The 17,701-nt window shown below is 36.2% G+C and overlaps 1 protein-coding gene across 4 annotated transcripts in view; it reads right to left on the bottom strand.

Moving 5' to 3' along the window:
- RASAL2 (RAS protein activator like 2) overlaps window positions 1-17,701 on the bottom strand; it is a 382,125-nt gene that overhangs the window by 163,786 nt on the left and 200,638 nt on the right. For all 4 annotated transcript variants that reach the window (XM_028488596.2, XM_007105300.4, XM_007105301.4 and 1 more), the window contains exon 3: window positions 13,163-13,289. In XM_028488596.2, the coding sequence (XP_028344397.1) occupies window positions 13,163-13,289 (127 nt within the window). The remainder of the gene's footprint in view (window positions 1-13,162; window positions 13,290-17,701) is intronic.

Raw genomic sequence — 17,701 nt, 5'->3', positions numbered from 1 at the left:
TTTTTTAACCTTGTATGTCTGAAAATGTCTTTATTTTATCCTCACGTGCAATTCATGACTTACAGCTAAATACAGAATTCTATATTGAAATAATCTTCCTTCAGAAGACTGAGGGCATTCCTCATTGTTTCCTAGCTTCTGAAACTGCTGACAGAAGTCTGAAGCCATTCTGATTTCTGATCCTTAGTTTGTAATCTGTTTTTCCTTTCTTTGGCAGTTTGTAAAACGGCCTCTTTGTCATCAGAGACAAATTGAAATTTCCCGAAAATGTGCCTTGTCATAGGCTCTTAGTAATTCCTTTCAATCTGGAACCTCATATCCTTCAGTTGTGGGAATTTTCTTAAGTTATTTTGCTAGTGATTTCCTCCCCTTGTTTTTCTTTTTCTGGAACTCATTGTTTTGACTTCCTAAACTGACACTCTAATTATTTTATCTTTTTTTCCCTCTACTTTCTGGGATATTTCCTTATTGTCATCTTCCAACACTTCTATTGAGTTTTATTTCTGTTACAATTTTTTTTAAATACACAGCAGCATTTTGGCTTTGTGTAACATTCAGTTCTTGTCTCACATATGTAATATTTTCTCTCTCTGAAGATAAAAATATTTTTTTTAAGTTTTCTATTCCCTGCATACCTCTGTTCTTCCAAGTTTCTTTTTCCTTTTGTTTTTTATTTGTTTTGGATTTTTTCTTTCAAGCTAGAGGCTTTCCCTCTGATGACTACTAGCTTTGGGAATGTCAGTGTCCTTAGGTCTTTCCTCTTGGGCTGGTTAAATGTCCCCATGGCACTGATCTCCTGCCTGGAGGGTAAAAGGCAAGTGAGGGAGACAGGTGGAGGGGTCTCATCATTCAGTATGCAGGTGTTCATTTTATTCCCTTGTATTTGGTAAAGTACCCTGTGCTCTCAACTTTGCCTGGTATAACCCAGTCTAGAGACCCTTGAGTTTTCTCCCCCAGAGAATTAACCTACAGCCTTCCATTAGGGTAGAGGTGGGGGCAGGAAGAGCAATGATTCAGTGGTCTGGGGGAGAGGAGAAGACTGAGGGATCTACTACTATGTGTTCCTGCTGCCATCGATTCCTGAGCTATTTGAAGATTCTGCGGTAAAAATCTGGTTGGATCTTGGCTTTCTTCGTTGCTAGATTAAGATTTGGCTTTCTCAGGTCAGCTAGGTCATTTACCACACTCCATTTGCTTTCCAGCTTTCAATTTATTATTATGTATTATTGTTTTTTGTGGTTGTTTTCTTCTTTGCCATTCTCCTTATCCTTGAAGGATAATGTCTTTAAAAGAATATCCCTTTACTATAGTTGTAGTGGGGTTTCTGTGAGGAATACAAATTATATGCTTATGTTTGATCCACCATTTTTTTCTTCAGAAGTCCAGGCTGAATCAAAAACCATTCCTGATGCCACTCATTACTATTCCCACCCAATTCTCCAACTACCATAGTGGTTTACTAAGGTTAATATTGCCTTATGACTGGTCGAGAGAGGCCCCTCACCTGGGCATCACATTTTAGAGGGCTCTACTTGGTTTGTGTTTTGGGGCACCAACCCCAACAGAGCTTGAATGTATCAGCCAGGATGTCCACATGCCTGTTTGTAGGGTTTCTCATGACATGGGACCAAATTTGAAAATTCTAGCCTGACCTTCCAGATTGTTATAAAAGTATACAGTCAAAGTTGAAGAATAGAATGTATATTATTTAAGTTAAAAAAAAAGTTTGTTAGACTAACTTAAATATTAAGATATGCTACAGTTTCTAAACTTAGCAAGTAGCTGGTCCACAGTTAAACACTGACTTCCTTCATGATTTCTCCTTCCCCAGGTCTTCTGGATTTACAGCAACCCTGACAGTAGCCTATACAAATGACTTAACTGAATCAGAAAGGAATTTTTTATTTAAGACACCTTACTGCCATCTGCTGGATATTTAAAAAAATAAGGACAAATCAACAATGAGAATTAGATGACATGTACCTCTAGTTGCTGGGCAACACATAATTTGCACAACCAGATGGGCAGCACTGCCTTGGAATCACCTTTCACAAAACTGAACTAATCTGTACTATTCCATGATGAGGGTGGGGAGGAAGATAAAAGAGCAAATCAGGAATCTAAACATCCACTTATAACTTAGAAGAGACTGTGGTCTGATACCTTGACTTAGAACCGATTTCCTCATTTAAGAAATGATTTAGTTGTTAATCTAAATCTAGCTCATAAGAGTGAAATTTAAAAAATGGCTTTAGGACCAACAGGCTGGGAGCCACTGAATGAGGCAGGGCCTGGCAGCCTTCTGGGCTAAGGGCCAGCCCTGCCTATCAGCCCACCCATTGTAGTCAGCTCCAACACAACAGAAGGGCCCATGGAACCCACACAGGGGACACCCCTAGAGTACATAGCTCTGGTGACCAGAGGGGAGTGTCCCACTGGGGCCTCATAGGATGTCTCCTACATAAGGCCACTTACCCAAAATTGGGAAATGTAACTGACCTACCTAATACAGAGAAAGAGAATTAGGCAAAACAAGGAGATAGAAGACGTTCCAAACAAAGGAACAAGACAAAAATCCCAGAAGAAAAACTAAGCAAAGAAGACATAAGCGATCTACCCAATAAAGAGTTCAAGGTAATGATCATAAACATGCTCAATGAACTTGGGAGAAGAATGGATGAACACAGTGAAGTGTTTAACAAAGAGTTCGAAGATACAAAGAAGAACCAAACAGAGCTGAAGACTACAATAACTGAAATAAAAAATATACTAGAAGGAATCAAAAGTAGATTAGATGATACAGAGGAACAGCTCAGTGAACTGAATGACAGAGTAGTGGAAATCACCCAAGCTGAACAAAAAAGAATTTAAAAAAATAAGGATAGTTTTTAAGATACCTCTGAGACAACATCAAGCATACTAACATTCACATTATAGGGGTACCAAAAGGAGAAGAAAGAGAGAGGGGGACAGAGAACTTATTTGAAGAAATAATATCTGGAAACTTCCCTAACCTGGGAAAGGAAACAAATATCCAAGCCCAGGAAGCACAGAGAGTCCCAAAAAAAATGAACCCAAAGAGATCTACAACAAGACACATTATAATTAAAAGTGCAAAAATTAAAGGTAACAAGAGAATTTTAAAAGCAGCAAGAGAAAAGCAACTAGTTATGTACAAAGGAACAACCATTAGACCAGTGGTCCCCAAACTTTTTGGCACTAGGGACTGGTTTTGTGGAAGACAATTTTTGCATGGATGTGGGGGGTGGTAGTTCAGGTGGTAATGTGAGCGATGCGGGGGATGGTTCAGGCGGTAATGTGAGCGATGGGGAGCCATGCGGAGTGGCAGATGAAGCTTCGCTTGCTCGCCTGCCACTCACCTCCTGCTGTGCAGCCTGGTTCCTAACAGGCCAGGACCGGTATCGGTCCGTGGCCTGGGGATTGGGGACCCCTGCATTAGACTGTTAGCTGACTTTTCAGCAAGAAATTTGCAGGCCAGAAGGGAGTGGCATGATATAGTCACAGTGATGGAAAAAAACCCCTACAACTAAGAATCCTCTATTTGGCAAGGTTATCATTCAGATTTAAAGGAGAGATAAAGAGTTTTACAAAAAAGCAAAAACCAAAAGAGTTCATCATCATTAAACTGGTCTTACAAAAAATGTTTCAAAGACTTTACTAAGGGGAAAAGAAAAGATGACAATTAGAAATACGAAAATTACAAAAGGAAAAATCTCATTTGTAAAGGCAAACATACAGTAAAGGTAGTAAATCAACCACTTACAAAGTTGGTAGGAAGGTTACAAGACAAAAGTAGTAAAATCATCTATATCTACAATAAGTAGTTAAGGGATAGACAAAACAAAAGATGTAAAATATGATGTCACAAACATTAAATGTCGGGGGGTGGTGTTAAATGTAGGGTGGTTAAAATGTGTTTGAACTTAAGAGATCATCAACTTAATCTTCCTGCAGCATGAAGAGGGGGCTATAAAATATCTCCCACCTCCTTTCATGCAAGACGCATCCTTCTATTAAGGACCTTAACCCTCTATTTACTTTACCATGTTGCACCATGAGATGATTTTGCCCACCTTCACCATTTGACTGTTGGTAAAAAAGTATATTTTACTCTTTTCCACAAAGTTTGAATCCTGTTTTATCTCTGATTATAATTAACACTTGTTTCTGCAAGATTAGCAAAATGATGACAATTGATGAAGTTCTGTAATGGGCACATGGATGTGTATTGCATTATTCAACTTTGTGTTTGAAAATTCTCATAATAAAAAGATAAAAATAATAAAAAAAAGAGAGACCATCAACTTAAAATAATCACATATAGACAGGTTGTTACATATGAACTTCATGGTAACTACAAGCCAAAAATATATAATAGATACACACCAAAACGAGAGAAAGGAATCCAAACATAACACTAAATTCTATAAGAAGAAAGCCAGGGTAGCAATACTTACATCAAAAAAAATACACTTTAAGACAAAGACTGTAACAAGAGACAAAGAAGACATCACATAAAGATAAAGGGATCAATCCAACAAGAAGACGTAACACTTGTAAATACATATGCATCCAACACAGGAGCACCTAAATACATAAAGCAAATATTAGCAAACATTAAAGGGAAAAATGACAGTAAGACAATCATAGTAGGAGACTTTAATACCCCACTTACCTCAGTGGATAAATCATCCAGACAGATAATCAATAAGGAAACACTGGCCTTAAATAACACATTAACTATTTGAATGTAATAGATATATACATAGAATAGTCCATCCAAAAGCAGCAGAATACACACTCCTTTCAAGTGCACATGAAACATTCTCTGACATAGATCACATCCTAGGCCACAAACAAATATATTTAAGATATTTTATATTTAAGAAGACTGAAATCATATCAAGCATGTTTTCCAAACACAACAGTATGAGACCAGAAATCAACCACAAGAAAAAAAACTGCAAAAAACACAAACATATGGAGGCTAAGCAATATGTTACTAAACAATCAATGGATCACTGAAGAAATCAGAGTCAAAAAATACCTGGAAACAAATGAAAATGAAAACACAATATCCAAAATCTACGGGATGCAGCAGAAGCAGTTCTAAGAGGCAAGTTTACAGTGATACAAGCCTAACTCAAGAAACAAGAAAAATCTCAAATAAATAATCTAGCCTTACACTTAAAACAACTAGGAAAAAAGAAAGAACAAGAAAAACCCAAAGACTGGAGAAAGAAAGAAATCATAAAGATCAGAATAGAAATGCAAGGAGACTAAAAAAAAAGAAAGAAAAGATCAATGAAACTAAGAGAAGGTTCTTGGAAAAGATAAACAAAAATTGATAAACCTTTAGTCAGACTCATAAAGAATACGAATAAAAAGAGAGGTACCAAACAGATGAAATCAGCAATGAAAGAAGTTATGATTGACCACACAGAAATACAAAAGACCATGAGATCACTATGAATAATTATATGCCAATGAAATGGACAACCTAGAAGAAATGAACAAATTCCTAGAAATGTACAATCTCCCAAGACTGAATCAGGAAGAAGCAGAAAATATGAACATACTGATTACCAGGAAGGAAACTGAATCCGTAATTTTTTAAAAACTACCAACAAACAAATGTCCAGGGCCAGAGGGTTTCACAAGTGAATTCTACCAAACATTTAGAGTTAACACCTTTCTTAAACTATTCCCAAAAATTGAAGAGAAAGGAATGCTTCTGAACACATCCTACAAGGCCACCATTGCCCTGATAACAAAATCAGAGAGACAGGACTAAAAAAAAAATAAAATAAAATTACAGGACAATATCACTGATGAACATAACATGCAAAAATCCTCAGCAAATATTAGCAAACCAAATTCAACAATACAATAAAAGGACTATATGCCATGATGAAGTGGGATTTATCCCAGAGAAGCAAGGATAGTTCAATACCTGCATGTCAATCAATGTGATACACCACATTAACAAACTCAAAATAAAAAGTATACAATCATCTCAACAGACGCAGGAAAAAGCTCCAACAAAATTCAACATCCATTTATGATAGAAACTCTCAACATAGTGGGTATAAAGGGAACATACCTCAACATAATAAAGGCCATATATGACAAACCCAGAGCCAATATCATATGAGACAGTGAAAAGCTGAAAGCATTTCCTCTAAGATCAGGAACAAGACAAGGATGTCCACTCTGTCCACTTTTATTCAACACAGTACTTGAAGTCCCAGACACAGCAGGCAAGAAAAAAAGAAATGAAAGGAATCCAAATTGGAAAGGAAGAAGTAAAACAGTCACTGCTTGTAGATGGCATGATACTATATATAGAAAATCCTAAAGATGCCACCAAAAAAAACTATTAGAACTAATAAATGAAATTGGTAAAGTTGCAGACTACAAAATTAACATAAGAAATCTGATGCATTTCTATGCATTAATAACAAACTATCAGAAAGAGACATTAAGAAAACAATCTCATCTACAATTGTATCAAAAAGAATAAAATACCTAGGAATTAATCTAACTAAGGATTAAAAGACTTGTCAGAAAACTACAAGATAATGCTGAAAGAAATTAAAGACAACATGGACAAATGAAAAGATATACTGTGCTCACAGATGGGAAGAATTAATATTTTTAAAATGACCACATTATCCAAAACAATCTACAGATTCAATGCAATCCCTATCAAAATACCAATGACATTTTTCACAGAAATAGAACGAAACATCCGAAAATTTGTATGAAAACAAAAAAGACCTCAAATAGCCAAAACAATATTGAGAAAGAAGAACAAAGCTGGAGGTATCATGTTCCCTGATTTCAAACTATACTATAAGCTACAGCAATCAAGACAGTATAGGACTGGCACAAAAAAAGACACATAGATCAATGTAAGAGAAATAAACCCATGCTTATATGGTCACTTAATCAATGACAGAGGAGGCAAAAATATATAATAGGGAAAAGATAGCCTCTTCAATAAATGGTGTTGGGAAAACTGAACAGCCACATGCAAAAGATTCAAACTGGACTACTTTCTCACACCATATACAAAAATAAACTCAAAATGGATTAAAGACCTACATGTAAGACCTAAGACCATGAAACTCCTAGAAGAAAACATAGGCAGTATGCTTTTTAACATTGTTCTTAGCAGTAGTTGTTGGATCTGTCTCTTTAGGCGAAGGAAACAAAAACAAAAATAAAGAAATGGAACTACATCAAACTAAAAAGCTTTTTACACAGCGAAGGATATATAATCACATATACTTTGATATATATAAATGTAACAGTCAATTTAAATATTGAGTGCTACTATACACAGTCATTATTTATCACCATTTAAAATTCTATTATTTAATGAACGTATTTACAAAACAGAAACAGACTCACAGACTTACAGGACGAACTTATGGTTACCAGTGGGGAAGGGTGGGTGGTGGGGATAGATTGGGAGTTTGGGATTGACATGTACACACTGCTATATTTAAAATAGATAACCAACATGGACCTACTGGATAGCACAGGGAATGTGGCTCAATATTCTGCAATAACCTAAATGGGAAAAGAATTTGAAAAAGAATAGATACATGTATATGTATAACTGAATCACTTTGCTGTACACCTGAAACTAACACATTATTAATCAAACATGTTCCAATACAAAATAAAAATTAAAAAAAAAATTAATGTGAAAAATAAAATTCTATTATTTGAAAAATGGAAGGATATGTTTCTTGTAATATTAAATCTTCATTACTCTCATTTCCCTTTCTTTCAATATTATCATTACCACCCTGTATTTTTATAGAAGATTCTAGCATCTTGAAAATACTTCAATACTCCTAATCGTGAATGTCTTGGGAATAAAAAGAGTCATTAGTTTACACATAAAGTTAGACCTCAGCCTAATTTAACAGAGGCGGTCAGGGTTAAAGCTAAGATTTGAATAATCGATATCCTCTAATAATTTTGATTAAATGAGTTATCCTTTTTAATAATTTTATAAATGTCTTAGTATATGCTGCTTTTTAATATTCCTTTTGAAAAAAATTTCCTCAAATTTTCATCACTTGGGTCAATAAACTTAGGAAAACATAGGTGCAAGATTGGTTTTTCCTCAAAGTTTTTCCAGTTTAGTTTCCCTTTTTTTTGGTGGTGTTATTTTAGATTTTCTGTTTGACTTCTTCATTTACATAAACATGAAAATTTCGCACAGCTACCTTTGACTCTAAAAGACTTCTAATATTTTTTTCCTATGCTTGCTAACATGTATCAAAGGCATACTATGTGAAATTATAATTTTAAGTACATTTACCAGATATTTCTGGGTTTTGAGGACTCCATGATAATGAAACAAATGTGATATCATAGGCACAGTTTTTTTTAAATCCAGGGATTTTGTAAGTAAGATCATGGGGTACTTTTAAGATTTTATCTCGGGCTTCCCTGGTGGCGCAGTGGTTGAGAGTCCGCCTGCCGATGAAGGGGACACGAGTTCGTGCCCCGGTCCGGGAGGATCCCGCATGCCGCGGAGCAGCTGGGCCCGTGAGCCATGGTCGCTGAGCCTGCGCGTCCAGAGCCTGTGCTCCGCAACAGGAGAGGCCACAACAGTGAGAGGCCCGCGTATCGCAAAAAAAAAAAAAAAAAAAAAAGATTTTATCTCAATGTAATAAAATAGAGGCATGGAGATCTCTACAGCCTTAAATTACTATGTGTTTGGTTTTGAATGTGTCAGTTCAATTTGAACGTTGTTTTCGAGAATTGAGAAAGCATGCACTTATGAGTGTTTGCACTTTCTAATTAAACCAGCTTTATGATCACGTTTCTGACATCACCTGCAAACAAGGTTCTTGCTCACTTCAGGCTCTGACTTTGCTTTGCCCATTTGGGCATCAAAGCATTAACTTTACTGGAATGTCAAAGAAACACAACAACCAGACTGGACAAGGTTCTCAATACACCTTTGGGCTATTCCCCAGCCAGGCAGCAGACCACATGCAGTAGTAGAGACACATTTTCTTCTATAAATGTATGCATCACAAAAATGTTGTCCACTGTTCAGCTTTCACTTTTCCTCTATTTAACAGTGTTCTTGAAAGGTGTCCAGTGGCTTTTAAAAAAAAGTTGAATTCATGTAGGTTATATTTACATTGAAAATGAATATTTACTCGTTCTAGTTCATGTGGTCAATTTATGTACCTCCCTGTATTGTTTGTATGCAAAGACCCTACCATCTGAAGAAGTAATTTCCTTTTGAAAATTCAGTAAATCATGCTTTTGCATGGTTTCAATTTGAAAAATCTTTTTTTATGAATAAATTAAAATCTGGAAAGTGTTACCAGGGGAAAATAGTTTTTTCTAGGTTTTCTAAATTTGGAAATGGGTGCTTCAGGCCAGATGTTGATATGCCTTAAGAAAACATCTCATTTTCAATGGAAAAGAATTTGCTGTATCAAAATCTGTGTCAAATGCCAGGGTAAATATAAATTTTTTGTATTTTGGGTAATCTGTAAGCTGCTGAATTCAAGAGACTGAGAACTAGCGAGTGAGAAGTACATTCTGGGCTTAACCACTCCCCACTCTGCCTCTTCACACACACTTTTTTCTTCTAAGTTCTTGACATTTATTAGGTTTCCCATCACTATGAATTTGCTCATGTTGAACAATGTGTGAGGAAGAAATAGAGGCCTTCCCATCCTTTTTACATTCATGTTTTTTCACCAGTTTGAAATCTCTGAAGGACGGTAAATTGGCAGCCACTAACAAAAGTTCTTCACAGATCCTTTATATTCACAGGGCTCTTTTCTTTTATGAATTCTCTAAGGTAGAATAAAAGGTGCATGTTTTTCATGAGTGGGCATTTCTCCATAGCTGACTGCCTCACACCTGAAATCAAAATGTATGCCATGGTTTTACATCTGCAAAAACTGATATGTCCCTCCTTGGGGTTCCTCTACTGGTGAGGAACAAAGAGAATGCAGAGCTTGCAAAGGGAAAGAACCCTGCAAAAACAGAAGGGCTTCCCCACACACTTGACTTACTTATTTGGAAACAAAATTCTATATTTTCATTCTCTTTCTCTGGCCCATCCTTTACTAATGCTTCCTCATCTTCCTAATCTCTAAATGTTCCAGGACTTAGTCTTGAGCTTTTCTCTTCTACCTAAATACACTTCCCTTGATGATCTCACTCAATCTCATGGCTTCAAACACCATCTATTTGCTAAAAGCGTGAATCTGTATCTCCAGTCTGTCCTTCTCCCTTAATTTCCAGACTCACTTATTTCTATCTGTGTATCTAATAAGATCCTCAAACTTAAGATGTCCAAACTGAGCTCCTGGTCAGTCCCACTTTCCAACTTGCTTCTCCCAGTCTTCCTTATTTTAAAAAATAACTTCATTCTTCTGGTTGCTCTAGCCAAAATTCTTCACTCTTCTGTTTCTCACTTCCCACATCCAATCCAACCAGCGAACTGGCTTCTTGGCTCCACCTTCAAATATAATCTGGTCACTTCTCAGCCCTTCCACTACCACCATTATGGCCCAAGTTCTTCCATGTCTTGTCTAGATTATTGCAATAGCACCCTAATTAGTTTCTAAACTCCCATTCTTGCTTCCCTAGTCTCAGTATAGAGGTCAGTGGCTCCCCACCTCCCAGAGTAAAAGCCAAAGCTCCTACGATGACCTACAAAACCTTTATGATCTGCTTGCCAAAGAGCTCTATGATGTCATCTCCAACTACTCTCCTCGTTCATTCCATTCCAGTCTCATTGGCCTCTATGCTGTTCCTGGAACACTCTTAGCATATTCCTACTTTATACTGGCTGTTCCCGAGTGAAACCCCTCACTCACAGGTATACACATGCATTATACCCACACTTTTATCAAATTTTTAGTCACATGTCACTCAACAGTGGGGCATTCCTTGGTCACCTTAGCTAAAATTATACTTCCCTGACACTTCCTATCCCTGATCCCTACTTTATTTTCTTCTCTGTACTTATCAGCTTCTAGCACAGTATATATTTTACTTATTACTCTTGCTTATTGTCTGTCACTACTCAAGAGAATGTAAGCTCCACTAAGGGAGAGGTTTTTGTCTATTTTTTTTTCACTGCTATATCTCAAGTTCCCAAAACAGCATTTGGCACATAGTTGACACGCAATAATTATTTGCCACATAAATGAATGTTTTTAAAAAATAGAAATCAATAAAAGCCACACAATATACAACAATAATAGCATATACTGTGAATAGGCATCAATAATCTATCTTCCTAACTAAGTAAGAATTTTCTAAAGGCAGAAATCTTATCTCTATCTCTTTTCATTCTTAGAGACTGGCATAAAATGTTACATATATAGCAATTGCTCAATTAAATAGCTGATAGCAGGAAATTTTGCCTCAAGACAAATCACTGAGAAATAAAAATAGAACAACAGAATAATTATCTAATTCAACATTAGATTGGCATGTAAGGAAGAATGGCTCTAAAAGTGGTCTTTTTCTCTCTAATATTTATGGGCCATAGCTCGTAATGCTAATTTAGGACATCCACTCCAAAAATGATCATGGGCTGCCATGAGTCAAGATGGCTGCCAGACTTGTTGTCGAGGACAGAAGGTGGAGGATTGGCTCCGGACTACACATCTTGGCCACCTCATCTTAGTTTGTCTTTCGGACCTGTACCTGGAATGTTGGAGACATTTAACCATTTACTACGTATTCCTCTCCTATAAAATCATAATAATTATTCAGACTACAATTACACTTCCTCAAAAATCAGCTGACTTTTGTGGATCAAAGTGTGAATAGTCAAAGAACCCTAGAGAAGTGGCAAAGAGAGTCATCAACATAACATTACAAATAATGACAGCAAAGGAGTTGAAAGAAGGTGACTCTGAGCTAGTCCAATTCACATAGAACTTGTATATGAAACACAAACAGGTTATAAAATGGTTACATCCAGGAAGGTTTGCAATATAATTTAAGCCCACACCTAAACTGGTTTCAACACATGCTAAAGAAGTACAATGGATGAGAGGAAAATTTGATTTTTCCAAGTATGACTCCTTGGAGAAAAGTGTTTGCTAACCTGGCTAATGTCTAGAAAAGCAATAAATGTCACAGGATAAAAAGAGAACTACAGGATTCAAATTCTGACTAAGAATCTGAGCTCCATTTAGAAAATGAAAGGAAATGAAGGAAAACGCAAAAACAAACAAAAAAACCAAAACTCTGATTTTCAAAAATACAACAAAATCACAAAATTATCCATACTAACAAACCTAGAGACAATAAATGATTCTGTTTTATTTACCTACTAAATGTCTATGACTAAATGTCTAGGTTCACTAAACAAAGAATAATACCACAATGCAAAACACCAAAGCAACTCCTACTTTTCAGATTCTTTCATTATTTTACTTAATCTTAATTATGTTCACTTAAAATTATCTGACTGGTCTAATTATTTAAATATCCATTGGTAAGCATGCAAAACACCAAACAGAATCATTTGGTAGGAAACAGGGAAACACCAACTTTGATACTGACATTAATTCCTTTAGTATATAACAACTCAAGTGGTGTTTTTTGATGTCTCCCTTCTGTCACCCACTCCAACCACAGTCCTGAATATAATTTACATGGACCATATAAAATTAGCTCAGCTAAACTAGCCTAATCTGACATTACATTATACAAGACAACACCAGGAGCTGTGTGAACAGGGCACAAACCATTCAATACTAAGTTTCCAACCAAAACTAGCTCCCCAGTGAATCTCAGTGCCTCAATAAGATCACCTAATGTTCTTTCAAAATTTAAAGCCAAGCAGTAAAATCAGAAACAACACATCATCCGGCTTGCCTAGGAGTTTACAGCAACCAACTAGCGCTCAGATAAATTTTCTCTCTGTAAAATAACTTTGCTGCCACTTGGTTATAAAGAATAAAACTTTCTAATGATATCTAATTCTTGGTTAACATACTATATTTTAAAGTACTTACTTAACAGTAAATGAAGGATGTTTTGTTTTATTGTAACACTCAATAACAAGTCCATAAATTACCGGATAAAAACTAGGAATTTCTTTCCTTTTACATTAGCTTACCCAGTTTAGCGGCGCCCTCTGGTGGGTACTCAGGAAACTGACCCTCGGAAGGGACACTGACAGTTCTCCTCAGGCATCGCCCTTTGGTGGAATCTGTCTGCTGCTCCTGTCCTCCCTCCACAGGTATCTAGTAAACCAAAAAAGAGATGAAACTTAATAGTGCCATAACTACCTTCCGATTGAATAACGTTTTTAGTTGATGAAGGTAGGAGTGTGTAATCATCAGAGGAAAACAGAAGAAATGTAGAAATAATGTATGCACAAAGGCTAAAGTTATTACCAACCCTTTTTCAGGAATCTTTTCTTTAAAAAGAAAACTGAAAGATCAGGAAAAGGTGAGTATGCAAATTAACTTACATGAAGTATGTACAAATCACATCCAGTTGTGTACCTGCTTAGGGAGCTCAGAAAACAAAACACCCACACAAATAAGACTCTTTTACATCAGAAACTGGTTCACAAGTCCCATTCCTGCCCAATTGTCAATCAGGTAAATGGAAATAAAAGTTAACTTGAAAGATTTCACTCCAAAATTCTCTTAAAAGAAGGTTTTGTTAGATAAAAGTAGTAAAATCAACCAAATTTTCTCCAATTTTAAAAGTAAGCACTTTGAGATAATGATATACTACCTATACACATTTTTAGTGTATAGATAGTAACTGATACATAAAATGGCATATTTTATTCCACAAGTGAGATTAGTTTTTGAAATCCTAAAAAATACTTTTTCTGGCATAACTTTTTTTTCTGTTTGTACATGTGGAATAAGAACTATGTATGGTACAAAAGATCTCTAATTCCATTAACTATTTTTACAATTTATGCATTGGTTATCACTGTAGAGTAATGGGATGGCTCTAAGTTGCTTTTTTTTTTTTCTATTTCGGTAATTCTAAAAGACCAAGTCATCTTACTTTGGGGGTAGAGGGGCAAAGACTTTTCACAATGAGATTTTATTAGTAACCTCTATCAGAATTAAGAATAGTATTTGTAACATCTTAAATAGTTTAGCAAAATATGTCAGTTGCCCGGGAATCATACCTCCTCCCCTCCCTCAAATGGAAACTAACAGCCCTTATCTGAGTTTCATGCTCAATTACAAAAGGAGGAAGCTGCAAACAGAAAAACAAGAACTGGTTAGAGCCAACTAGGCCCAAGATGGCAGAAAACCTGATCTCCAGTGGACCTTGAGCCTCACTGTACGTTCACTGTAATACATTAGCATGCTAAATGACACAACCATGAGCACCATGACAGTTGACAATTGCCGTGACAACTCGAAAATTCCATACAAGGACTGAAAAGAGGTGTTGCCTCAGTTCTGGGTCCAAACCACAGCCTCGTTCTCAGACATCTTATGAATACTCCTTCTCTTTACTCAATTCTTTCCCTTTTACCTGGACCCTTCTATATATATGGTGTCTCAGCCCAAATCAGGTTGAGAAGTTGATTTGCGAACTAAATTCCCACACTCCTCCATTCTTTGGCCAGTTTCATTATTGGCTGTGTGAATCTGAGTGGAAAAAGAACCTCTCTGGCTGAGACCCCTCGGCCTAGGATAGGACCCTGGTGCGGGTCCAGGCAACCAATTTGGTAACAATTAATCATAGTCTCTAATTCTTACGGCTCCAATACAGACATTTTAAACAAATTTCAATAATAATGACTAGCATTAAATTCTTAGTATGTGCAAGGCTAAGGAATTTACATATGTGACATTATGAGGAAGCCATTATTATTATCCCCTTTTCTCAGATGAGGAATAATTTATCTCTCCAGATGATTACTATGGGCATATCAATTGATCCAGCAAAACTGGAATAGATACGGGCTTAAATGTACATGGTTTCTGCTTTGCCTTAGTAATCCAACTCCTAAGACTGGGGTCAAGGGAATGATACTAAGGGAAGCTTTCTCTGTGCTACTGAGAATTTGAAGAGCAAAATTCTAATGTCTTCATAAGGACTGAAAATTCTCATACTCTTTCTTCATTTCCTCATGACCATAACTACTGTTACTGCTTGCACACTGAGAAACCAAATGGTGGAATTAAGAAAGGTAAAATTCTAAAAAATAAGGGAATATCAAATAATAGCATCAGTAAAGCTAATAAGTCTTCTAAAAGTTCTCTGTAATATAAAACTTTAAGAACAGTAATCTAAGTCATCCACCCCTTTCAGGATGGAAATGATCTCTACTTAAATAATTAAAAGAGTAGCACCAAGAGGTTAAATAACTCCCCCCTAGTAAGAAAGGTAAAAATGTATCCTCTACCTGCCTTAGGAAAGAATGGAGGTAAATTTGGAAAAAAAAAAAAAAAAGTAGTCTGGATCTTTGAACAAACAGATGAACATAAATGAACATAACTATTTTTGTAATAGTTCCCCCAAAACTCCTATTACCTGAAATAATGAAGGCCTAAGGCATAGAGAAAAGAAGAGCTATTTTTGACATTTTAGCAGGGAATGACCTACAATCTTATCTGTGGAAATTTATAAAGGCCATATCCAGGAAAAAGAAAGAAATGGTTTCTATTACCATATACTTTGCCTCTATCATGTCTAAGAAGAGAATAAATAAAACATATCAAACTTCTTATTTGGGCCTAAACTTCACTCACAATTATATTCTCAAAGTTTCAATGTAGACTCTTCATTTCCCACTGTTGAAACTTAAAATATGATGAACGGTTTTATTCACAGTATCACTCTTAAAGTTGAGGGCATTTTATCTCTGACTCAGAATATAAGGGAGAATAGTATTTACTTTGATTCTAAATGTGTGATTCTTAAGAATCATTTGCTTTTACACCACCACTGACTGTTTCTTACATAAATAATTCTTTTAAAGATATGGACCTGCTTTTTAAAAGTTAGTATAATATTTCAAGTAACTTCAAATGAACTAAGCTGGAGTTTACAAATCTTAGTATACAGCCAAAGAAAATCAGTTTTAGAAAAGACAATTTTAGAAAAACGATTCTGTCCATTCTGATTGTCCTAATTTAGTTTACTAGCTCACATTTACTTGTTTACACTGAATTAGTCTAAAAATTGTATATCTTTCAGGTTCGGTAACGAGAGAAAATTTTTTCTTTTTTTTTTTTAAACCTTTTTGCCTTGTATGATGCTTCTTCTGAGCCTTCTTTTTCTTCAGGGAGAATGGTGACCATCATTGCCTTTGGCTGCCTATTGTCCAATGTCTGAAAACAGCGGCTATATGTATTTTTTGAATTTCTGAATTTTATTTTTTTATACAGCAGTTTCTTATTAGTAATCCATTTTATACATGTTAGTGTGCATATGTCAATCCCAATCTCCCAATTCATCACACCACCACCAACACCCTGCCACTTTCCCCTCTTGGTGTCCATACGTTTGTTCTCTACATCTGTGTCTCTACTTCTGCCCTGCAAACCGGTTCATCCGTATGACTTTTCTAGCTTCCACATATATGCATTAATACACAATATTTGTTTTTCTCTGACTTACTTCACTCTGTATAACAGTCTCTAGATCCATCCACGTCTCTACAAATGACCCAACATCGTTCCTTTTTAAGGCTGAGTAACATTCCATTGTATGTATGTACCACATCTTTTTTTTTAAACATCTTTATTGGAGTATAATTGCTTTACAATGATGTGTTAGTTTCTGCTTTACAACAAAGTGAATCAGTTATACATATACATATGTTCCCATATCTCTTCCCTCTTGCGTCTCCCTCCCTCCCACCCTCTCTATCCCACCCCTCTAGGTGGTCACAAACCACCTAGCTGATCTCCCTGTGCCATGTGGCTGCTTCCCACTAGCTATCTACCCTACGTTTGGTAGTGTATATATGTCCATGCCACTCTCTCACTTTGTCACAGCTTACCCTTCCCCCTCCCCATATCCTCAAGGCCATGCTCTAGTAGGTCTGCATCTTTACTCCCGTCCTACCCCTAGGCTTTTCAAGACATATTTTTTTCTTAGATTCCATATATATGTGTTAGCATACGGTATTTGTTTTTCTCCTTCTGACTTACTTCACTCTGTATGACAGATTCAGGTCCATCCACCTCACTACAAATAACTCAGTTTCATTTCTTTTTATGGCTGAGTAATATTCCATTGTATATATGTGCCACATCTTCTTTATCTATTCATCTGTTGATGGACACTTAGGTTGCTTCCATGACCTGGCTATTGTAAATAGTGCTGCAATGAACATTGGGGTGCATGTGTCTTTTTGAATTAGGCTTTTCTCTGGATATATGCCCAGTAGTGGGATTGCTGGGTCATATGCTAATTCTATTTGTAGTTTTTTAAGGAACCTCTATACTGTTCTCCATAGTAGCTGTATCAATTTACATTCCCACCAACAGTGCAAGAGGGTTCCCTTTTCTCTACACCCCTTCCAGCATTTGCTGTTTGTAGATATTTTGATGATGCCCATTCTAACTGGTGTGAGGTGATACCTCATTATAGTTTTCATTTGCATTTCTCTAATAATTAGTGATGTTGAGCAGCTTTTCATGTGCTTCTTGGCCAGCTGTAT

Source organism: Physeter macrocephalus, chromosome 4, assembly GCF_002837175.3.
Source record: "Physeter macrocephalus isolate SW-GA chromosome 4, ASM283717v5, whole genome shotgun sequence".
NCBI classification, from domain to species: domain Eukaryota; kingdom Metazoa; phylum Chordata; class Mammalia; order Artiodactyla; family Physeteridae; genus Physeter; species Physeter macrocephalus.
This window is presented reverse-complemented; position numbering and strand designations above follow the sequence as displayed.